The sequence below is a fragment of the Bos taurus genome, chromosome 2 (assembly GCF_002263795.3).
Source record: "Bos taurus isolate L1 Dominette 01449 registration number 42190680 breed Hereford chromosome 2, ARS-UCD2.0, whole genome shotgun sequence".
NCBI lineage: Eukaryota > Metazoa > Chordata > Mammalia > Artiodactyla > Bovidae > Bos > Bos taurus.
Genome location: NC_037329.1, coordinates 783,251 through 807,790, shown reverse-complemented (window position 1 = coordinate 807,790; position 24,540 = coordinate 783,251). Strand labels below are relative to the sequence as shown.

At 39.6% G+C, this 24,540-nt stretch overlaps 1 protein-coding gene and 1 pseudogene across 6 annotated transcripts in view; one reads left to right on the top strand and one right to left on the bottom strand.

Annotated features, from left to right (window-relative positions):
• HERC2 (HECT and RLD domain containing E3 ubiquitin protein ligase 2) overlaps positions 1–24,540 on the top strand; it is a 233,164-nt gene that overhangs the window by 145,140 nt on the left and 63,484 nt on the right. For all 6 annotated transcript variants that reach the window (NM_001206081.2, XM_010801779.4, XM_015474311.3 and 3 more), the window contains 10 exons: positions 6,624–6,799; positions 13,483–13,594; positions 15,264–15,345; positions 15,452–15,595; positions 17,007–17,097; positions 17,391–17,568; positions 17,757–17,838; positions 17,917–18,088; positions 18,820–18,964; positions 19,923–20,148. In NM_001206081.2, the coding sequence (NP_001193010.1) occupies positions 6,624–6,799; positions 13,483–13,594; positions 15,264–15,345; positions 15,452–15,595; positions 17,007–17,097; positions 17,391–17,568; positions 17,757–17,838; positions 17,917–18,088; positions 18,820–18,964; positions 19,923–20,148 (1,408 nt within the window). The remainder of the gene's footprint in view (positions 1–6,623; positions 6,800–13,482; positions 13,595–15,263; positions 15,346–15,451; positions 15,596–17,006; positions 17,098–17,390; positions 17,569–17,756; positions 17,839–17,916; positions 18,089–18,819; positions 18,965–19,922; positions 20,149–24,540) is intronic.
• On the bottom strand, positions 23,602–24,159 carry LOC104971093 (NADH dehydrogenase [ubiquinone] 1 alpha subcomplex subunit 5-like; annotated as a pseudogene).

Genomic DNA, 24,540 nt, shown 5'->3' with positions numbered 1-24,540 from the left:
TTTTTTTCCCTTTTTCCTTTGTTCTCTTCTCTTGTAACTTGACTAACTTTAGTGTAAGTTTGCATTTCATTTCCTTTTTTGTGCGTATTTCTATTATAGATTTTTGTTTTCTGGTTAATGTGAGTTTTTTGTACAACAGTCTAGTTATATATGTGCTTGTTTTAAGTTGCTTATCTCTTAATTTTAAACATTTTAGATACCGTGCATTTGTACTCTACTCCCCTCATGGTCATTGTTTTTCAATTCATGCCTCACATCTAATTATTTTGTATAACCCTTAAACCCTTAATGTGGGATTTTTACTACTTTTGTCTTTTAACCTCCCTACTAGCTTTATGTTTGGATGATTTTCTGTCTTGCTTCTAGTTGTGGCCTTTTCTTTTGCACCTAGAGAAGTTCCTTTAGAGTTTATCATAAAACTTGTTTGGTGTTCCTGAGTTGTTCTTAAAAAATGTTTACTTGTCTGTAAAGCTTTTGTTTTCTCCATCAAATTTCAGTGAGAGCTTTTGCTGAGTATTCTTGGGTGTAGATTTTTCTTTTTCATCACTTAGAGTATTTTATGCCAGTCTCTTCTAGTCTGCAGAGTTCTTTCCTCAAAAAAAAAAAAAAATCCGCTAATAGCATTATTGCAGATCCCTTGTATGTTATTTTTTACTTTTCCTCTGTTACTTTTAACATTCTCTCTTTTTGTTCATTTTTTTTTTCATTTAGTTTATAATATGTCTGCACATATTCCTCTGCAGGTTAATCCTTTATGGGACTCTATGCACCTCCTGGACTTGGTTGACTTTTTCCTTTCTCAAGTTAGGGAAGTTTTCAGCTATTATCTCCTCAAATATTTTATCAAACACCTTTTCTCTTTTTCTTGGACCTTTATAATATGACTTTCTGTGTGCTTGATATTGCCCTAAAGATCTCTTAAACTGCCCTTATTTCTTTTTGTTCTTTTTTTCTGTGTGGTGGTGGTGATTTCCGCTATTCTGTCTTCCAGCTCATGAATCCATTCTTCTGTCAGATTTAGTTTACTATTCATTCCTTCTAATGTATTGTTCATTTCGCTTATTGTATTTATTAATTGTGTGGTTCTGTATATTTTCTATTTTTTTCTTAAAACGCTTCTAATTTCTCTCTCTGGGTATCCATGCTCCTCTTGAGTTCTTTGATCATCTTTACCATAATTACTGTGAACTCTTTCCCTGGTAGATTGCCTGAGAATCGACCGCATCAGTTTGTTTTCCTTCTGATGTTTTATCCTGCTCCTTCATCTGAAGCATATTCTATTGTTTGAGTTTGTCAAAATTGCTTCTTGTGTTTTTGTGTACGTGGTAGGTTGGTTCTATTTCTCAGCCTTGGAGAAGTGGCCCTCTATAAGAGAGGTCCTATGCAATCCAGCAGTGAACTTCCTTTCATCACTGAAGAAAGGGCCAGGGGCCTGCTGGTTTCAGGATAGGATCTGGTCTGCATTTACAGACTTGATGTGTTGGCTACAGGATTAATAGTTTTCTTACTTCTGGCAGGCATTATTATTGTTCATTTGCTAAGTCCTTTCCTACTCTTTGTGATCCCATGGACTGCAGCACACCAGACTTTCCTGTCCTTCAGTATCTCCCAGAATTTGCTCAAATTCATGTCCATTGTATCAGTGATGCCATCCAACCATCTATCTGATCCTCTGTTAACCCCTTCTCCTCCTGCCTTCAATCTTTCCCAGCACCAAGGTCTTTTCCAATGAGTCGGCTCTTCACATCAGGTGGCCAAAGTATTTGAGCTTCAGCAGCAGTCCTTCCAGTGTATATCAGGGTTGATTTCCTTTAGGATTGACTGGTTTGATCTCCTTGTACTCCAAGGGGCACTAAAGAGTGTTCTCTGGCACCACAATTCACAAGCATCAGTTCTTGGGTGCTCAGCCGTCTTTGTGATCCAATTCTCACATCCGTACATTACTACTGGAAAAATCATACCTTTGACTCTACAGACCAAAATGATATCTCTGCTTTTTAATATGCTATCTAGGTTTGTCATAGCTTTTCTTCCAAGAAGCAAGTGTCTTTTAATTTTGTGGCTGCAATCACCATCTGCAGTGATTTTGGAGCACCGTCTGCAGTGAAATAAAATCTGTCACTGTTTCCATTTTGTCCGCATCTATTTGCGATGATGTGATCTGACTGGGTGCCATGGTTCTTGTTTTTTTGAATATTGAGTTTGAGCCAGGTTTTTCACTCTCCTCTTTCACCCTCATCAAGAGGCTCTTTAATTCCTCTTCAGTTTCTGCCATTAGAGTGGTATCATCTGCATATCTGAAGTTGTTGATATTTTTTATAGTTGAGATTCCTGGTGGGAGGGGCTGGTGCCTGTCCTCTGGTAGGTGAAGTTGGGTCTTGATCCTCTGGTGGGCAGGGCCTTGTCTAGAGTCAGTTGAAGTTGATGGGTAGGGCTGTGTCCCCACCCTGTTTGTTGTTTGGGCTGAGGCCTTGTAGCACTGGAGTCTAGAGTCTGATGTTTGGAGCCAGGTCTTGGTGTCAGAATGTTGTCTTCCATGATAGCTCATGCAGCTGAATATTTCCCCAGTGTATCTGCCACCATTGTCCACACACACAGGCGGGGCCACAGCCACCCCCTGCCTCCCCTTTGAGGAGACCCTCTTAAGACCAGCAGGTAGGTGTGGCCCCAGCACCTATCCGATTACTGCTTTTGCTCTTGGTCCTGGCACGTATGAGGTTTTGCAGGTGCCCTGTATGAGTGAAGTATCCCCCCACCCCAACCCATCCTCCTTCTAGAGCTCATCTAGTCAGGCCCCTATGACCTTCAAGGACAAATGTTCTTAAGGTTCTCTTTCCTGTGCCAGACCCCCAGGCTGGGGAGAGTGACATGAGAAAAACTCTTGAATATAATTATTCTCCAATTTGTGGGTCGCCAACCCTGGAGGGACTTTCAAGAGTCTTCTCCAACACGACAGTTCAAAAGCATCTTTGGAAAAAAACAAAACAAAACAAAACAAAAGCATCTTTGGCGGAAGTTGGTGATGGACAGGGAGGCCTGGCGTGCTGCGATTCATGGGGTCACAAAGAGTCGGACACGACTGAGCAAGTGAACTGAACTGAACCCTGGAGGGTATGGGATTTGATTATATCAGGAGTTCACACCTTCTGCCATTCTTGTTGTGGTCCATCTTTAGAGGATCTTTCCTGGTGGTTTCAGTCTTTCGGTGATGGTTCTTTTGCAGATTGTTGTGATTTTGTTGTGCTTGTGAGAAGAGATGAGCTGAGGGTTATTCTACTCTGCCATCTTGACCACTCTGATAGTATTCCTTTGATGGTTTGCAAATGGCAAGAGAGGTTCCTTTTCTCATCATCTCTATAATAATATTGAGCCCATTTTCTCCCCTTAATTAAATAATTGTATTTATTTTAAAATTTGACATGTGTACAACTTGAATTTGTTGCTTACCAGATCAGTTTCAAAACAAAACAAATTCCTTCCTCATTGTCTTTGGTTAAAAGCAGGTAAAAATCTCTAGGCAGAAGTCATTGCCATACACCTTGGGCTTCTTTGGGCATCTAGCATCATGGTATTTCCATTAAATATGTACTAGTAAGCAGTGGTTCTTTTTAACCATATATATGACACTGAAATTGTTTTTGTTTTCATACCTTTAATTTGGTAATAAGGACATTTGCAAAATGAATCCAAGTTAATTTTATCTCTAAAAAATTCTGATAGAATCAGTGAAGGTTCTTTTAAATAGAACATATTATAGATTAGTGAGACTGCCACATAAATCTTTCAGTAAATCTACACTATTTTGGTAAATTATATATATTTAAAATAATGCAAATTAAGGCAATTTTTTTTTACTGCTTATATATACATTGTCTCATGAGAAATTGTTTAATTGGTATGATAGTGGATAAAGATGTCAAACATTTGACTTTCTGTTCATCTAAAATTCATCGTAAGTGAGTTTATTTTTAAATTATTAAGTGCTGTTTGTCAGTCATTGCTTTATTATTTTGGTATTCCCACAAAGGGCTTCCCAAGAAGCTCGCATGGTAGAGAATCTCCCTGCTGTGTGAGAGACCAAGGTTCAATCCTTATGTCAGGAAGATCTCCTGGAGAAGGGAATGGCAACACACTACATTGTTCTTCCCTGGAGAATTCCATAGACAGAGGAGCCTGGTGGGCTATAGTCCATGAGTCACAGAGTCAGACACGACTGAGCAACTAACACACATGCCCACATAAGGACAGACAAGTTTCATGGGGTCCTAGTGTGTTATATCAAAGAACCTGGTACACAGCCAGTCATAGATTAATTTTTTTTAAGAGTGGAAAGTTGGTAACTTGTGTCTAGAGACTATGGGACCGTACTAGCACTTCCCCTGCCAGATCCAAGAGTTGATTATTTGGCCTTTGTGTACACCGGAAGATTTTTTAAAATTTTCTTCCAGTCTTCAATGAATAAAATTGTAGAACACCATTCATTCTTGAGTGTCATTAAACTATTTTGTGGAATACCATGTAATTAACAGTTACTATCAATGGTGGTAATAATAAAGTGGCCAATGATGAAAATGTAATATATTATTGGGTTTTTTTGAGAAAAGATAATGCATTTAGTGCATTTTATTGTAATAACTTATTCCAGGGTAATGGAAAATGCAGTTTGTCTTATGTCTGAATTATACTACTGAATATTTTTTGTTTGAATTTTGCTTTGTATTTTAAGTAGATCAATAACCAAGGATTAATTTATTTAATAAAAAACTGAGGTTATTATTCATAAAAGATATATTGACTTTAACAAATTTTCAGTTGAAAACAATTTATTATGTATTATTTGATGAGCACAAAATAGCTTATACCACATATATGAGAAATATTAAGCATTGTGAGTACTCAGAAAATTCATGGCCCAGTCTCCACCCATCAGACCAACTTACAAAGTAGAGCATTATCATTCCTAAAGCTATGGAACTCTCTAGCATTGCCTTTCCTCTAAAAATGGCTTGTTAACAGAATTTTTCTAACATAACTGAAAATAGAAAGTATACTGAATCCTCCATGAACCTACCACCCAGTTTCAATGATTATCAACATTTTTGCCAGTCGTGTTTCACTAACTCTCTTCCTGTGTTACACCCCATTTTTTTGAGTGTTTTAAAGCAAGTTCTAGCCATGACATTATTTCAGTAGTGAATACTTCTATTATTAGTTTCTGACAAGGACTTTAAAAATGTAACCACAATAAAATCACACCTAAAATTTTGTCTTTAATATGATACAATATCCAGTCAGTGTTTAAAATTTCCCAGTTATCCCATAAATGTTCTTTGCATTTGCTTTCTATGATTCGTGAGTCAGACAGTGTCTGCCCTTTGCACTGCATTAAAATCTTAACCCTTTTGTTTTTTCCTTGCTAAAGAAAGAAACTATCTTTTTTTTTTCCTATAGAATCTTTCATTTCTCTCTTTGTTTGTTTTATTCAAATTGTTCTTCCTGTGACATCATAGATATTATAGATCTTAAGGTTTGATAGGTCCCCTGGAAGCAGTCAGTCTTTGTTCACATGAAATATAGGGCTAGAGGGATAAACTACATTTAGAAACGCCATGTATGGGATGTGGGCGTACCACAGGACAGAGGGCCAACTTTAAAATAATGAATGGTGAAGACGTTACAGCGTTTGACCTAGATTTGAACAAGTCCAGAATAGAAAGATGTTTACAAGACAGATAGAAAATTTGATCACTGGTAGCATTTAGATGCGGAGAAGGCAATGGCACCCCACTCCAGTACTCTTGCCTGGAAAGTCCCATAGACAGAGGAGCCTGGTAGGCTGCAGTCCATGGGATCGCTAAAAGTCTGACACGACTGAGTGACTTCACTTTCACTTTTCACTTTCCTGCATTGGAAAAGGAAATGGCAACCCACTCCAGTGTTCTTGCCTGGAGAATCCCAGGGACAGTGGAGCCTGGTGGGCTGCTGTCTATGGGGTCGCACAGAGTCGGACACGACTGGGGCGACTTAGCAGCAGCAGCAGCATTTAGATGACATAAGACTATTGTTTTAGCTATCATAAGAGTACTGTGGATGTATTTGTTAAATGCTGATATTTCGCTGATACCTACTGAAGTTTTGAAACAACATGTTGTCAGGAATTTTCTTATGATAATCCCTACATGAACAAAATCAATCATACATTGATAATTGTTGGGCTAGTTGGTGGGGTTATGAGTTCTTTGTATAGTTTTTTCTAATTTGTATGTAGTCAAATTTTTTTGTTAAATTTTTATTTTATATTAAAGTGTAGCTGCTTAACAATGGTGTAGTTTCAAGCATAGCAGAGTGAGTTAGCCATACATATAATGTACCCATTCTCCCTCAAATTCCCCTCCTATCCAGGCTACCACATAACACTGAGCAGTGTTCTCTGTGCTATACAGTAGGTCCTTTTGGTTATCTGTTTTAAATATAGCAGTGTGTGCATGTTGATGTCAAATTCTCTATACTTTAAGTGTTATGAAGGCTTGTGACTTGCCACATACTGCATGTTTCGTATATCCTTCTCTCTAGTTAAAGTGTTTGCCTCTGAAAGCTCTGCAGCTTACTGTGTTTGTGTCTAGTATCACAGGTATATTGAAATTGCCATAAAGCAGTGCAGAAGCTCAGGAATTGATTGTAAAATCCATGGTCTCATTCTGCTGGGACGGATACGTGCAGAGGAGGAAGATATGGCTGCAGTTCCTTTCTTAGCTTCAGATAATGAAGAAGAAGAAGATGAAAAAGGCAACAGTGGGAGGTGAGAGCTATTTGCTTATGCCCACACTCTCACTTTCAAAAGCCAATATTTAATTAGAGTGTATCTCATAGTGAGAATACATTAGGATTATTGTATTATATAGTCTATATGTATTATACAGACCATATGTATTATTGCTCATAGGACTATTTGGTAAATATTAGTTAAGTTTTCCAAAATTGTAATTTAATTTAATTTTAGGAAAAATTTAATACGGAAACATTGTATTTAGAAAAATTTTTTTAAAAGAAAAAACACAAATGTTTAACTTTTGTGCCTGAAATATCGCTGTTAATATTTTGGTGTATATTCTTATGGTTTTCTTATTTATTTGTCCCTAATTGTGTTTTCCTGTGGAGATAGTATGTGGTGGTATATATTTTAAAGCCTTTTTTATGTTACGTATTTTATTGTTAACATGTAAATTGAAAGTTTTTATTATAGTAGAATATACATAAGACTTACCATTTTAACCAGTTGTTAAGTGTATTGTTCAGTGGCATTAAATAGTTTATATTATTTGGAAGCTAGAAGCAACATCCATTTTTAGAATATATGTATCCTTTGTCTTCTGTTGTATAATTTTTTAATTGACTCAGTCTATTTATGATTTATATTTATATTTATTGGCTATGCCAAAGCCTTTGACTGTGTGGATCACAATAAACTGTGGAAAATTCTGAAAGAGATGGGAATATCAGACTACCTGACCCGCCTCTTGAGAAACCTGTATGCAGGTCAGGAAGCAACAGTTAGAACTGGACATGGAAAAACAGACTGGTTCCAAATAAGAAATGGAGTACGTCAAGGCTGTATATATTGTCACCCTGCTTATTTAACTTATATGTAGAGTATATCATGAGAAACACTGGGCTGGAAGAAGCGTAAGCTGGAATCGAGATTGCCAGGAGAAATATCAATAACCTCAGATATGCAGATGACACCACTTTTATGGCAGAAAGTGAATAGGAACTAAAAAGCCTCTTGATGAAAGTGAAAGAGGAGAGTGAAAAAGTTGGCTTAGAGCTCAACATTCAGAAAACGAAGATCATGGCATCTGGTCCCATCACTTCATGGCAAATAGATGGGGAAACTGTGGCTGACTTTATTTTTTTGGGCTCCACGATCACTGCAGATGGTGACTCGCAGCCTTGAAATTAAAAGACACTTACTCCTTGGAAGGAAAGTTATGACCAACCTAGACAGCATATTCAAAAGCAGAGACATTACTTTGCCAACAAAGGTCCGTCTAGTCAAGGCAATGGTTTTCCCAGTGTTCATGTATGGATGTGAGAGTTGGACTGTGAAGAAAGCTGAGTGCCAAAGAATTGATGCTTTTAACTGTGGTGTTGAAGTAGACTCTTGAGAGTCCCTGGACTGCAAGGAGATCCAACCAGTCCATCCTAAAGGAGATCAGTCCTGGGTGTTCATTGGAAGGACTGATGTTGAAGCTGAAACTCCAATACTTTGGTCACCTGATGCAAAGAGCTGATTCATTTGAAAAGACTCTTATGCTAGGAAAGATTGAGGGCAGGAAGAGAAGGGGATGTCAGAGGAGGAGATGGTTGAATGGCATCACTGACTCAATGGACATGGGTTTGGGTGGACTCCGGGAGTTGGTGATGGACAGGGAGGCTTGGCGTGCTGCGGTTCATGGGGTCGCAGAGTTGGACACAAGAGCGACTGAACTGAACTGAACTGATTTATGATATACAACGAATTGGAAGTAACAATATCCACTTTTAAGTTTTTTTAACAGTATAGTTAACACCTAACTCATGGACATCACTTGCTGGTTTTGCTATTATACTTATTTTGTAGTATTTTTTTCAATTTTATTTTCATTATATTTTGAAGAATTTGTGGCTTTGTTGTTCAAACTTTTAACCTGTTGAGGGCAGGTCAGAAGATAGAATGAGTCAGGTGGCAGGAGCCAGCTGCCTGTGCTTCAGGAGCCCTGGAATTTAGGGCAGGCCTCCCCTGGTAGAATGGAGGTTGGGACTTCTAGCATAGCTGACCACACAGTGGACAGAGGGTATAAAGTAAGAAAATTGCATTTTGCCTTGGTTCATGTGCTTGTATTAGAGCACGTTGGAGGTCATATGACTGAATCCATTTTATTATTTGTTTTGGGAAAAAGTATGACCAAACAGAGGTCTGGATTTAGGGACATGGCCACAGTGCCAGTACTGGTGGTGATTCTTAGAGCTGTTTAACCAGCATTCTCTCCAGTTACATCTATAGTAGCTATATTAAGGTGATGAGTGGTAATTGCTTTAAAATACGTCATGGTCAACTTGGTGTACAAGAAAATTAGAGTGTCTCCTAGTTCCTAGTGTTTCAAAGGAAGCCCCTTCATGGATCATAACCTTGTCCTAGCTAAGGGGCTTGCATCAATCAATGAAGCTAAGAGCCATGTTGTGCAGGACCTCTCAAGACAAACAGGTCATATCAAAGAGTTCTGACGAAACATGGTCCACTGGAGGTGGGAATGGCAAACCCTTCCAGTATTCTTGCTTCGCGAACTGCATGAACAGTATGAAAGGCAAAAAGATAATGACAGCAGAAGATGAGCCCCCCAGGTCAGAACGTGTCCACTCCTGCTGGGGAAGAGCGGAAAATAGCTCCAGGAAGAATGAAGAGACTGGGCCAAAGCAGAAATGACTTTCAGTTGTGGATTTGTTTGGTGGTGAAAGTAAAGTCTGATGTTATAAAGAACAATATTGCATGGGAACCGGGAATGTTAGGTCCATGAATCACCGTCAGTTAGATGTGGTTGGGCAGGAGATGGCAAGAGTGAGCATCGACATCTTAGGAATCTGTAAAATAAAATGAGTGGGAATCAGATCAGATCAGATCAGTCGCTCAGTCATGTCCGACTCTTTGCGACCCCATGAATCGCAGCACGCCAGGCCTCCCTGTCCATCACCAACTCCCAGAGTTCACTCAGACTCACATCCATCGAGTCAGTGATGCCATCCAGCCATCTCATCCTCTGTCATCCCCTTCTCCTCTTGCCCCCAATCCCTCCCAGCATCAGAGTCTTTTCCAGTGAGTCAACTCTTCGCATAAGGTGGCCAAAGTACTGGAGTTTCAGCTTTAGCATCATTCCTTCTAAAGAAATCCCAGGGCTGATCTCCTTCAGAATGGACTGGTTGGATCTCCTTGCAGTCCAAGGGACTCTCAAGAGTCTTTGGGTAAATTCAATTCGGGTAACCCTTATACCTACTAATACGGGCAAGAATCCCTTAGAAATGGAGTAGCCCTCATAGTAAGTAAGAGTTGGAAATGCAGTACTTGGGTGCAATCTCCAAATCAACAAAATGCTCTTGGTTCGTTTCCAAGGCAAAACCATTCAATATCACAGTAATCCAAGTCTGTGCTCCAACCACTGATGCCGAAATTGACTGGTTCTGTGAGGACCTACAACACTTTATAGAACTAACAGCAAAAAATTTACTCTTTTTATCATAAAGGATTTGAATGCAAAATTAGGAAGTCAAGAAATACCTGTAGTAACAGGGCAAGTTTGCCCTTGGACTACAAAATGAAGCACGGCAAAAGCTAATAGTTTTGTCAAGAGAAACAGTGGTCACAGCAAACATCCTCTTCAACAACACAGGGGAGAGTTCTGAAAGTGTTAGTCACTCAGTTGTGTCTGACTCTTTGTAATCCCATGGACTTTAGCTCACCAGGCTCTTCTGTCAATCAAATTCTTCAGGCAAGAATACTGGAGTGGGTAGCCATTCCCTTCTCCAGGGGATCTTTCCAGTCCAGGGATGGATCCCTAGTCTCCTGATTCCCCGGTGGATTCCTCACCATCTGAGCTACCAGGGAAGTCCTACAAAGTGAAGCAGAGCAAAAGCTAACGTGTTGTCAGGAGAACACACTGGTCATAGCAAACACCCTCTTCCAATAACAAGAGACAACTCTGCATATGGACATCACCCAATGATCGATACTGAAATCAAATGGATTATATTCTTTACAGCCAAAGATGGAGAAGCTATATCCCATTAGCAAGGTACAAGAACTGGAACTGATTGTGCCTCAGATCATGAGTTCCTTATTTCAAAATTCAGGTTTAAATTGAAGAAAGTAGGGAAAACCACTAGACCATTCAGGTATGACCTAAATCAAATCCCTTATGATTAGACAGTGGAGGTGATGAATAGGTTCAAGGGATTAGATCTGGTAGAAAAAGTGCCTGAAGATCTATGGGCAGAGGTTTGTTACATTGTATAGGAGGCAGTGACCAATACCCATCCCAAAGAAAAAAATACTAGAAGACAAAGTGGTTGTCTGAGAAGGTTTTACAAACTGCTGAGAATAGAAGAGAAGTGAAAGGCAAGCAAGAAACGGAAGTATACCCAACTGAATGCAGAGTGCCAGAGAATAGCAAGGAGAGATAAGAAAGCCTTCTTAAGTGAATCCTGTAAAGAAATAGGGGCTTCTCTTGTAGCTCACTCGGTAAAGAATCTGCCTGCAGTGCAGGAGACCTGGTTTCGATCCCTGGGTTGGGAAGATACCCTGGAGGAGGAAATGCACTCCAGTGCATTTCCACTCCAGTATCCTTGGCCTGGAAAATCTCATGGACAGAGGAGCTTGGTGGGCTGCAGTCCATGGGGTCGCAAAGAGTCGGGCACGACTGAGTGACTAACTCATGTACTCATGTAAAGAAATAGAGGAAAACAACAGAATGGGAAAGACTAGAAATCTCTTCAAGAAAATTGAAGAACCAAGGGAACATTTCATACAGGGATGGGCATGATAAAGAACAGAAAGGGTAAGGACTTAACAGAAGCAGGAGAGATTAAGAAGAGGTGGCAAGAATGCACAACTATCCAAAAACTACCTTAATGATCCAGATAACCCTGGTGGTGTGGTTACTTACTTGGAGGTGAACATCCTGGAGTGTGACGTCAAGTGGACCTTAGGAAGCATCACTATAAACAAAACTAGTGGAAGTGATGAAATTCCAGCTGAGCTGTTTCAAATCCTAAAAAATGATGCTATGAAAGTGTCCACTCAATATGCCCACAAATTTGGAGAACTCAGAAGTGGCACCAGGACTGGAAAAGGTCAGTTTTCATTCGAATCCCAAAGAAGGGCAGCACCAAAGAATGTTCTAATTGCCATAAAGTTGCATTTCACATGCTAGCAAGGTAATGGTCAAAATCCTTCAAGCTAAGCATCAACAGTATGTGAACCAAGAACTTTCAGATGTACAGGCTGGGTTTAGAAAAGGCAGAGGACCCAGAGATCAAATTGCCAACATTCACTGGGTCATAGAGAAAGCAAGGAAATTTCAGACAAATGTTTACTTCTGTTTCATTGACTACGCTAAAGCCTTTGACTGTGTGGATCCACAACAAACTGGAAAATTCTTAAAGAGATGGGGATATCAGACCACCTTACCTGTCTTCTGAGAAACACTTATGCAGGTCAAGAAGCAGCAGGTAGAACCAGACAGGGAACAGCAGACTGGTTCAGAATTGGAAAAGGAGTATGACAAGGCTGTATATTGTCACCCTTCTTACTTACCTTATATGCAGAGTACATCAAGCAAAGTGCCGGGCTGGATGAGTCACAGTTAGAATCAAGATTACTGGGACAAATGTTAGCGACTTCAGCTATGCAGAGGATACCACTCTAATGCCAGAAAGCTAAGAGGAACGAAAAAGCCTCTTAATGAGGGTGAAAGAGGAGAGTGAAAAACCTAGCTTTAAGCTCAGCATTCAAAAAACAAAGATCATGACATTAAGTTCTGTCACTTCAAGTTCCATCACTTCATAGCAAATAGATAGGGAAAAGTGGAAACAGTGACAGATTTTATTTTCTTGGGCTCCAAAATCACTGCTGATAGTGAGTGAAGTCATGAATTTAAAAGATAGAAGCAACAAACATAGACAGCATATTAAAAAGCAGATACATCGCTTTGCTGACAAAGGTCCATCTATTCAAAGCTATAGTTTTTCCAGTAGTCATGTACAGATGTGCAGGTTGGACCATAAAGAAGGCTGAGTGCATAAGAATCCGTGCTTTCCAACTGTGGTGCTAGAGAAGACTCTTGCGTGTCCCTTGGAGTACAAGGAGATTAAACCAGTCAATCCTAAAGGAAATCAACCTATTCATTGGAAGGATTGATGCTGAAACTCAAGCTGCAGTAGTTTGACCACCTGATCTGAAGAGCTGACTCATATGAAAAGACCCTGATGCTGGGAGAGATTGAGGGTAGGATGAAAAGGAGATGATAGAAGATGAGATGGTTGGATGGCATCCCTGACTCAATGGATATGAGTTTGAGTAAGCTCTGGGAGATAGTAAAGGACAGGGAAGCCTTTGTAATCTGTGGGATTGCAGAGAGTCAGATAGGACTTACCGACTAAACAACAATAACAACTCCTAGAAAGATTTCCACCAGGATAAATAGCTAAAGTTAAATTCTAGTATTGAAAGGTAGTATGTTGGTTTGTAGACATTTTGACCCTCTGTACCACTAACTTTTGTGTATACTTCGGATTTTGTTTAGTTATAGCAAAATTTTAAGAGTGTTTGGTAGTAACCATCAGACTGTGTGCTTTAGGTTGTTTCCTCTTTATTTAAAAAATTATTTAAAAAAATTATTTAAAAAATTATTTAAAAAAACCTCTGTTTCTGTTTTATTTTTTTACTTTGATTAGCCTTATTAGAAAGAAGGCAGCAGGTCTGGAATCAGCAGCTACAATAAGAACCAAAGTATTTGTGTGGGGCCTGAATGACAAGGACCAGCTGGGAGGTCTGAAGGGTTCCAAGGTGTGTGCCTGACACCCCATGCGCTCGCCACCCCACACTGCTTGGGCCCACACAGGCCCAGAGTTAGCCAGGCCTCTTAAAATTCTTATAATGATTTTCCCTTTTATGTGTGTGTGTGTGTTTTAAATTTATTTATTTTTAATTGAAGGGTTTAATATTGCTTTACAATATTGGTTTGATTTCTACTATACATCATACCTTTTATATGTTGTTTTTAAAATGGACTTTTCTTAAGTAATTCTTGACATGAACTCATAGACATTATCATTTTAGGTTCTAAGACGCCTCTGTCCTTGGAAAGCAGTGCATGTTAGCTATAGTTGCATTATTGCTGTTTTATAAACTAGAAGATACACTTCCGAAAACATTTGACAAGTGTAGAGGTGAAAATTGTAGACTGTGATTATATTTTAAAGAGTAGGAACGACAAGGTATGCATTTGAACTCGAGTTGAATTCACCTGTGGCTCTCAACTAAGGTGCCACAGAATAGATTCCTCCAAGGTTTAGTGTCTGAAAACAGTTTCTTTTTGACTGAGCATCTGTGTTACTTGGGTTTCTCAGGTTGTGCTATTGGTAAGGAACCTACCTGCCAATGCCGGAGACCCAAGAGATGCAGGTTCAATCCCTGGGTCGGGAAGATCCCCTGGAGGAAGCCATAGCAGCACACTCCAGTATTCTTGCCTGAAGAATCCCACAGACAGAGGAGCTTGGCAGCTTCAGTCCATAAGGTCACAGAGAATTGAACATGACTGAAGCAACTTAGCACAGACACAACTTAGTATTTCACGAGACCTCACTCATTGTAAGATCCCTGTTATTTGCATTGTTGAGACACTGAAACGGAAAGTTAGAACTCATTCATTTTGAGACCATGGTTCTAGTATGATGAAAATGATCCTATATAATTCAGCAGCCTTGGGTTCCCTTTGTTTTTGAGGCTGCTGCACTGCCTTTGGAGATGTGTGGGGCCCAGGAGATCTGGGCGCTTCTCTTATTACTGTGGGCTCTCTAGAGGGCCCTGTGTGCACATGGGTGTTTGCACACGAAAGGCAGATGGGTGCTTCATAGTTGGGATGAAGAGCATCCTTCTTCCATGGTAGCATTGCCTGTTTGATACTTCATGACGTATGGGCATCATAAAAGACTTTTTAGATAAGGGCTTTAGTAATTTTAAATGAAATCACATTCATCTCTAATGGGAAATTTGCGCATATATTAATAGTTTCTTAAAGAAGTCGGAATTAACAAGAATGAGGAGGACATGACCTGAAATAAAATATAGTTTACCAAATGTTTGTTTATAACTTTACAGTATGTGTATTTTTTTTTTTTTCTTTTCACCTTTTATTATGGAGATGTTCAGATGTACCTCCCTGGTAGGCAGAATAGAGACTTGCTCCTTTTGTCACTGTACCAGCTTTAGCAGTTGTGGATGGTCACATTTTTATCTTTATTTTCTACATAGCCTCACCCCTACGTATTTTAAAGTAAATTCCAGTATATCATTTCATTCTTAAAATGCTTATGCATCTGTAATAGACAAGAGATTCTTTGGAGAGTGTAACCATGTAAATTCTTTGTACTATTAAATATGATTACTTGTAATTTTAAAAGTGTAAATAAAATTTTCTTTTTTCTTTTGCTTTTTTTTAAAAATTTTGTTTTAGATAAAAGTTCCGTCATTCTCTGAGACACTGTCTGCTTTGAATGTAGTACAGGTGGCTGGTGGTTCTAAAAGTTTGTTTGCAGGTATGATTATTCAAATAATGTAAAAGTTTTAAATGATGTTAAAGCCTAAATATATAGTTGTTGTGTCACAAAAAGTGAGTCTCTTCCTCACTCCTGTTTCTTACAGTGACAGTGGAAGGAAAAGTATATGCCTGTGGAGAAGCCACGAATGGCCGGCTGGGGCTGGGCATCTCCAGTGGGACTGTGCCCATCCCGCGACAGATCACAGCTCTCAGCAGTTACGTGGTCAAGAAGGTGGCTGTTCACTCAGGTACAGGCCAGAATTGACACTTGTGCTCAGACAAGCCTGCTGCTCAGGCTCTGTAATTACCCGGGGCTTTAAACAGTTTCCCCTAGAGTGTCCTTGCATTGTGTCAAGTTCTACTCATTATTAGAAGTAAAAATTGGGTAATATAAAACTTCAGATGGTCTAGAGTTTTAATTATTTTTGTTACATAAGACTTTTTGGAGATCAGGGTTTGTTGGTATTCTGCCATGTGGGGCGTACCCCTCCAAAGGAGGGGATTTTTAATTTTGAACTGTTGTCTCAGGTTCATAAAAGATTGCAGTAATCATGTTCTGTGCCTCAATATGTGTTATTTTTTGGGAAGAGAGCCTGTAAGTTTCATCAGATTTCAAGTGTCTATAAATTCTAGCCATAAGAAAGGATCATTTTTTAAAAAGTCACAGTGCTTCAATTCAAGAAATATATAGAGCATTATTTTAAAGCACTGTGCTTGGCTTCTGAGGAATGAAACCGAATTAGATACAAACTGAGTTTGTATTTATACTGAATAGGGTTAGATTTAACCCCATATAACAGAAAATCTGAACAGTAGTGCCTTGAGCAATATCGTGTTTTACCATTCTCCTCTGTAAAAATCTGGAGGTGAGGGGGAGGGACAGTGTTGCAGCTACAGTACCCGTGAGGGACACTGGGTTGCTGTCCATCCCCGTTGCAGCTACAGGTGAGCACATAAGCATTTCCTCAAGCCCACTCTGCCCCTTCAGAGAGCTTTTCTGGAAGCCTCACTCATCAATCATCTTTGTCACCATCCTCTCTGGGCGAGGGAGTATGGGAAACATTGTTTTTAGCTGAGCACATTGCCTTGGATCATGTGGGCTCTGTTGGTAAGTGGGTCTTGGATCCTAGAAGCTGGTGACAGAGAGGAAACACTCTTCAGTTCTGAGCTGGGATAGATGGAGTGAAAGAGTGGGCCGTGGTGAGGAAAGAGTGTGAGCTGATTGTTTTGGGAAGAGTGAGCATAATGCCTTTATTGCAATTGATGGTACTTTTGCTTTAGTAATTTCATTGTTGAGATGCATTTCACAAAAGCCTGAATACCATTACACTTGCTAATTTGTCTAATTGCAAATGAACTTAGTTTTACTTTTTCCATCTGAATTTTGATCTTTTATATATTTAATATAGCAACCCCATTAAAGTTAATAATGCTAAAAATAGCATTATTTTGCTGGTTCTTTGCAAGTAAAATCCTTTATAGGACTTGAACTTTGTAGAAATGTTCATTTATTTTATATAATTGTCATCCTTAAATGTTGATCCCAGTTACTCATTTGACAGATACTCACACATACTGTGTGCCAAGCAAAAAAGGTAGTTATGCTGTTAACTTCTTTTAACCCAACTTTGGCAGCCTCTACCTATGTGACTATTGCAGGTGGACGGCACGCTACCGCTTTAACTGTCGATGGCAAAGTGTTTTCCTGGGGTGAAGGTGATGATGGCAAACTTGGACACTTTAGTAGAATGTAAGAATATTTTCTTCATTTTTGCTAATAAGAAACTGTTAATAATAATGAATGCTTTTGGATAATTTTTGTAAAAAATTGAATAGGATGGGTTATTTATACAAAAGAAACTTAAAAATACATTTAAAAAATATCTCTGAATGTGATTTGCCTCACATGCTCTAAGGTTTGATAGTTCAGTGAATCTAAAGATACTGTTTTGATTAAATGTGGATCAGTGTAGATGTCCTTTTTTCCCCCTTCTTTAAAGAGGCTAGATTGATGATAGGTAATATTATTTAATCTTGCTTTAGGAACTGTGACAAGCCACGGCTGATAGAGGCCCTGAAAACCAAGCGAATCCGGGATATTGCCTGTGGGAGCTCACACAGTGCAGCCCTCACGTCCAGTGGTGAACTGTACACCTGGGGTCTCGGAGAGTACGGCCGCTTGGGACATGGGGATAACACAACACAACTGAAGCCCAAAATGGTGATTATACCTATTTTTGTTGCTTACAGAAAGCTCCCCATCTGCTGATTTCCAGAGAAGATAAGCTCCGAGTCTAGGACAGTTAATAAAGATATGTGCAGTATTGGCTTTCATTTTGTGGGGAAAAATTTCCCTTGCTTTCTTGGTGCCTGTGCTTGATTTCTGTTTTTAAATTTGTAATTGAGTAGGTGAAAGTCCTTCTTGGTCACAGAGTAATCCAAGTGGCATGTGGAAGTAGAGATGCACAGACCCTGGCTCTGACTGATGAAGGTAAGTCCTGTCTGACTCCACGTTTCAGGGGAGGAATGTTGTGAGATGCTGGCCTGATGTCTATATTTTTAAACCTAGGTTTGGTATTTTCCTGGGGTGATGGTGACTTTGGAAAATTGGGCCGGGGAGGAAGTGAAGGCTGTAACATCCCCCAGAACATCGAGAGACTTAATGGACAAGGGGTGTGCCAGATCGAATGTGGAGCACAGTTCTCCCTGGCCCTCACTAAGTCGGGTGTAGTTTGGACATGGTACGTAAATGCCTGTCACCCACCAGTGTGTCTGTTCAGGGCCTTCCAGGGAGGGGTTCGCCTTTATTTTCTTGCTCATCCAGGCATCTTTGTCCTTTTATTTATTCTGAGTTGGGATTAGTGACAATATTATAAGAAGAAATATCCAATTATAACTGGGTTGTTTAGAAAAGAACACTGGAGAAATTTTAGCCTAGCTTGTCTTTCTTATTTAGATAAAGTATGTGTAGAGGCTTTTTTCTGCTTTTTTTGCCATGCAAGGAGCCTAGTGATCACACGTGTGGAAGACAGATTTCTGATTTCTTTGATCCCTGAAAAAGTTCATGTGTGTTTCCAGTGAAAGATTATTAAATCAGAGAGAGGTGGAATATTCAGCTGACCATGGGCAGACAGTGTGATGGCCTTGGTCTTAGTGTCATGACTCAGAGGCAGCTTGGGGAAGAATCACTACAGAGATCTTTAAAGAGCCATTTGAGGTTGCGTGTCATGTTTTCAGTCTCTATGAAATCTACATCAGTAATTTAAGTACCGTTAAACACATTAAGGATCTTGCTAGCAGAATTAATGTATTATTTTGAATTAATGGTATACTATTTTATAATTTCTAAGACCTTGGGCATTGTGTCTGTTGTCATTGAGCTGACTCTTGTGCTGTGGCAGTGAATATTTTGCTGTGGGGTATTGCCAGACCATAATCATGTATTAAAATACTCACTGTTGATTCCTTACAGGGGGAAGGGGGACTATTTCAGACTGGGCCATGGCTCGGATGTGCATGTGCGGAAACCACAGGTAGTGGAAGGGCTGAGAGGGAAGAAGATTGTGCATGTGGCTGTTGGGGCCCTGCACTGCTTGGCGGTCACTGATGCAGGACAGGTAAGGGAGCTCGGGACAAGATCTTATGTTGATAGTATAACTTGTGACAAAATAAAGTGAGTCTTGGTACTTGAAAAACCAGAAGGGTGGGCTGTGTCCACTGTGTTCCTGTGTACATTTGCCTAACTGTCAGCATGAGTGAGGGCATCCAGGAAAGACTGCTGAGTAATGCACGTTATAAAGTAGTGAGCTTTCCCACTGTAATGTCTGATAGGGAAATGTATGTATTTCATTTCTGAACTAAAGTTATCCTTGATAAGAGTTGTTTGTTCCTCCAATAAGAGGCTATCCTGTGACAGGCTCAGAGATAATATAATTTGAAATTATGACAATTTGAAATGTATGACAATAAATCAGCATATTGTACTTCAATCAGAATGAAATAAAAATGAATTATACTTCCTAATTCTGTAAAGCATAAAATTCCTTGAAAAGTAAACATATTTTTTGGATCATTTTCTCTTTTCAAAATTAAGGAAAAAATGTTACAATATTTAGTTAAAGAGGAGAACTTCCTGCTTCTAAGAACAGTATATAGATGAGTTTATTGGGTTGATATTAAGGAAATGAAAGTGAAAGTTTCTCAGTCATGTCCGACTCTTTGTGACCCCATGGACTATACAGTCCATGGAATTCTCCAGGCCAGAATACTGGAGCGGGTAGCCTTTCCCTTCTCCAGGGGATCTTCCCAACCCAGGCGATCGAACCCAGGTCTCCTGCATTGCAGGCAGATTTCTTTACCAGCTGAGTCACAAGGGAAGCCCAAGAATACTGGAGTGGGTAGCTTATCCCTTCTCCAGCAGGTCCCTTCCTGACCCAGTAATTGAACTAGGGTCTCCTGCATTGTAAGCAGATTCTTTACCAGCGGGAGCTATCCGGGAAGCACTCAGCAAGAATTTTGAAGTAAACTTAAAGAAAGTTCTGAAATGTTGAAAAATTATTTTTATCCCCTTAACAGGTATACGCTTGGGGTGACAATGACCATGGCCAACAGGGCAATGGCACAACCACAGTTAATAGGAAGCCCACACTTGTGCAAGGCTTAGAAGGCCAGAAGATCACACGAGTAGCTTGCGGGTCTTCTCACAGTGTGGCGTGGACAACTGTTGATGTGGCAACACCCTCTGTTCACGAGCCTGTCCTCTTCCAGACTGCAAGAGACCCTTTAGGTGCTTCCTATTTAGGTAACCGAGATATGTGTTTTATACGAGATCCTTCTGCATAGATAGAATGTCATAGATGGAATGTTTAATACTGCTACTAGGTTAGAGTTTGTAGCACCGAGTTACCTATGTTCTGAACCATAGCCCCAGAGTCGTCATGGTGCTCTGTGCTATGATTTATGCTGGAATGAAAACTAGAAGAAGTACAGTGCTGGTTCTTGAGATCAGGACAGCTCTGGCAATGCTGTGCACATGTGCAGACAGAGGGACTTTAAAGTTTAGGCATTTGGTGTTTTCATCAGCTCTATTCAGAGCTGAATTCATATATGTATTCAGAAATGAATACATATATGAATAATACAATCTACATATTAACACAATCCAACCTGTGTAGACTAATTTTTATCAGCTTTGATATGTGTGCACCTGTGAGAGCATCATCACAGTCGACATAATGAACAAATGTGTATACTACCCTTGAGTAGACCCCTCCCAGCTTTCCACAACCACTGACTTCATGTCTGTCACTGTAGATCAGTTTGCCATTTTAGAGTTTTATATTAATGGAATCATATAGTATGTGCTTTTTTTCTAATCTAACTTTTTTCACGCACCATAATTATTTTGAGATTCATCCATGTTGCATGTATCAGTATTTCATTCTTTTTTAATTGTTGGCTAGCATTTTATTTATGGGTATACTGCAGTTGATACATCAGTTTGCCTGTTGATGGACTTTGGTGTTGCTTCTTAATTTTGACTATACAAATACTTGCTCTGAACATTTGTGTATAGTCTTTATATGGACACATACACTTACATTTCTCTAGGGTAAGTACTTAGGAGAGGAATGATTGGCTGGTATGGTAGATACAAGTTTATTTTCTTAAGAACTGCAAACTGTTTTGCAAAGTGGTTATTCTGTAACTCCAGCATCTCCATATTTTTGTTTGTATTTGATGTAGTCAGTTTTTAATTTTAGCCATTCTGTAGATGTGTAGTGCTCAGTTCAGTTCAGTTCACTCGCTCAGTCGTGTCCGACTCTTTGCGACCCCATGACTTGCAGCACGCCAGGCCTCCCTGTCCATCACCAACTCCCAGAGTTCACTCAGACTCATGTCCATCGAGTCAGTGATGCCATCCAGCCATCTCATCCTCTGTCGTCCCCTTCTCCTCCTGCCCCCAATCCCTCCCAGCATCAGAGTCTTTTCCAATGAGTCCACACTTCGCATGAGGTGGTCAAAGTACTGGAGTTTCAGCTTCAGCATCATTCCTTCCAAAGAAATCCCAGGGCTGATCTCCTTCAGAATGGACTGGTTGGATCTCCTTGCAGTCTAAGGGACTCTCAAGAGTCTTCTCCAACACCACAGTCAAAAGCATCAATTCTTCAGCGCTCAGCCTTCTTCACAGTCCAACTCTCACATCCATACATGACCACAGGAAAAACCATAGCCTTGACTAGATGGACCTTTGTTGGCAAAGTAATGTCTCTGCTTTTGAATATGCTGTCTAGGTTGGTCATAACTTTCCTTCCAAGGAGTAAGCGTCTTTTAATTTCATGGCTTCAATCACCATCTGCCGTGATTTTGGAGCCCCAAAAAATAAGTCTGACACTGTTTCCCCATCTGTTTCCCATGAAGTGATGGGACCGGATGCCAAATCTTCGTTTTCTGAATGTGGAGTTTTAAGCCAACTTTTTCACTCTCCTCTTTGACCTTCATCAAGAGGCTTTTTAGTTCCTCTTCACTTTCTGCCATAAGGGTGGTGTCATCTGCATATCTGAGGTTATTGATATTTCTCCCAGTTTGATTCCAGCTTGTGCTTCTTCCAGCCCAGCGTTTCTCATGATGTACTATGCATAGAAGTTAAATAAGCAGGGTGACAATATACAGCCTTGACGTACTCCTTTTCCTACTTGGAACCAGTGTGTTGTTCCATGTCCAGTTCTAACTGTTGCTTCCTGACCTGCATATAAATTTCTCAAGAGGCAGGTCAGCTGGTCTGTTATTCCCATCTCTTTCAGAATTTTCCACAGTTTATTGTGATCCACACAGTCAAAGGCTTTGGCGTAGTCAGTAAAGCAGAAATAGATGTTTTTCTGGAACTCTCTTGCTTTTTTGGTGATCCAGTGGATGTTGGCAATTTGATCTCTGGTTCTTCTGCCTTTTCTAAAACCAGCTTGAACATCTGGAAGTTCACGGTTCACGTATTGCTGAAGCCTGGCTTGGAGAATTTTGAGCATTACTTTACTCGCCTGTGAGATGAGTGCAATTGTGTGGTAGTTTGAGCATTCTTTGGCGTTGCCTTTCTTTGGGATTGGAATGAAAACTGACCTTTTCCAGTCCTGTGGCCACTGCTGAGTTTTCCAAATTTGCTGGCATATTGATTGCGGCACTTTCACAGCATCATCTTTCAGAATTTGAAAAAGCTCAACTGGAATTCCATCACCTCCACTAGCTTTGTTTGTAGTGATGCTTCCTAAGGCCCACTTGACCTCACATTCCAAGATGTCTGGCTCTAGGTGAGTGATCACATCATTGTGATTATCTAGGTCGTGAAGATCTTTTTTGTACAGTTCTGTGTATTCTTGTGACCTCTTTTCAATATCTTCTGCTTCTGTCAGGTCCATACCATCTGTCCTTTATTGAGCCCATCTTTGCATGAAATGTTCCCTTGGTATCTCTAGTTTTCTTGAGGAGATCTCTAGTCTTTCCCATTCTGTTGTTTTCCTCTATTTCTTTGTATTGATCGCTGAGGAAGGCTTTCTTTTCTCTCTTTGCTATTCTTTGGAAGTCTGCATTTAAATAGGTATTTCTTTCCTTTTCTCCTTTGCTTTTTTCTTCTCTTCTTTTCACGGCTATTTGTAAGGCCTTCTCAGATAGCCATTTTTCTTTTTTGCATTTCTTTTTCTTGGGGATGGTCTTGATCCCTGTCTCCTGTACAGTGTCACGAACCGCTGTCCATAGTTCATCAGGCACTCTATCGGATCTAGTCCCTTAAATCTATTTCTTACTTCCACTATATAATCATAAGGGATTTGATTTATGTCATACCTGAATGGGTTAGTGGTTTTCCCTTCTTTCTTCAGTTCAAGCCTGAATTTGACAATAAGGAATTTGTGATCTGAGCCACAGTCTGCTCCTGGTCTTGTTTTTTGCTGACTATATAGAGCTCCATCTTTGGCTGCAAAGAATATAATCAATCTGATTTTGGTGTTGGCCATCTGCTGATGTCCATGTATAGAGTCTTCTCTTGTGTTGTTGGAAGAGAATGTTTGCTATGCCAAGTGCGTTCTCTTGGCAAAACTGTTATTAGCTTTTGCCCTGCTTCATTCTGTATTCCAAGGCCAAATCTGCCCGTTACTCCAGGTGTTTCTTGACTTCCCACCTTTGCATTCCAGTCCCTATAATGAAAAGGACATCTTTTTTGGATGTTAGTTCTCAAAGGTCTTATAGGTCTTCATAGAACCGTTCAACTTCAGCTTCTTCAGTAATTTGGATAGCTACTCTATAAATCAAAAATTGATTCACAAGCCCCTGGTACCATAATCATCCATTTTATCAAGTGTCCTAAATATGTTCTGTATCAGTTTTCTTGATCATAAGATGAATATGAAAATATTTTTAATATAACTATTTTTGACTATATAGTTTCTCATGAAGATACTAGTCACTTAATGTTTATATTATCCATTTCCATTGGTTGGCAGGAGGCTCTTCCACTGAGGACTCCCATGTTTTCCACTCCACCATTTTTCTTGCAGACTTAATTCATTTTCAGCCTAAAAAAATCATCTCTTCTATTAACCACTCTGAAGTTGCTCTTTTAATTTTATAACCTCTGGTTCCATTTTAACTATACCCAGCTTCTTATTTGTAATCTATACTATATACCTTCTATATGGTGTATTTTTAGGGATTCGTCCAAGAACATCCAAGAATCTTTGTATACCATGTTCTTAGCTTTTCATGTGGACTCTTAAACATAAGCTAGTCCCACAAGGCCAGTGGTCTTCTGGGGCCAGCCCACCATGACAGCCCAGTTTTATATGTTTTTCAGCTTTATTTTTGACATATGAATTATTCTTTTTGTTCCTTTTTGTGTTCTAGTTGCTTTAAAAAAAAAGCTAGTTAAGAACTTTCACCTCTCTGTGTAGTATTTTTAAACCATAAATTTAATTCCTTTAAGATTTAGGGCTAGCTGTTTCTTTAATGGTAAGATTTGTGTCTTTGATGCAAGTTTAACTTAATGGCATAAAGTTGTCTCAGTGTTTGCTTATTTTTCTTTTAATATTTGTAGACTCTATAGTGGTGTTGTTACTCATTGCTTATATTGGTAATTGTGTCTTCTCTTTCCAGTTTGTCTATAGCTTTATCAGTTTTATTAAGTTTTTTCAAAGAATAAGCCAATGGT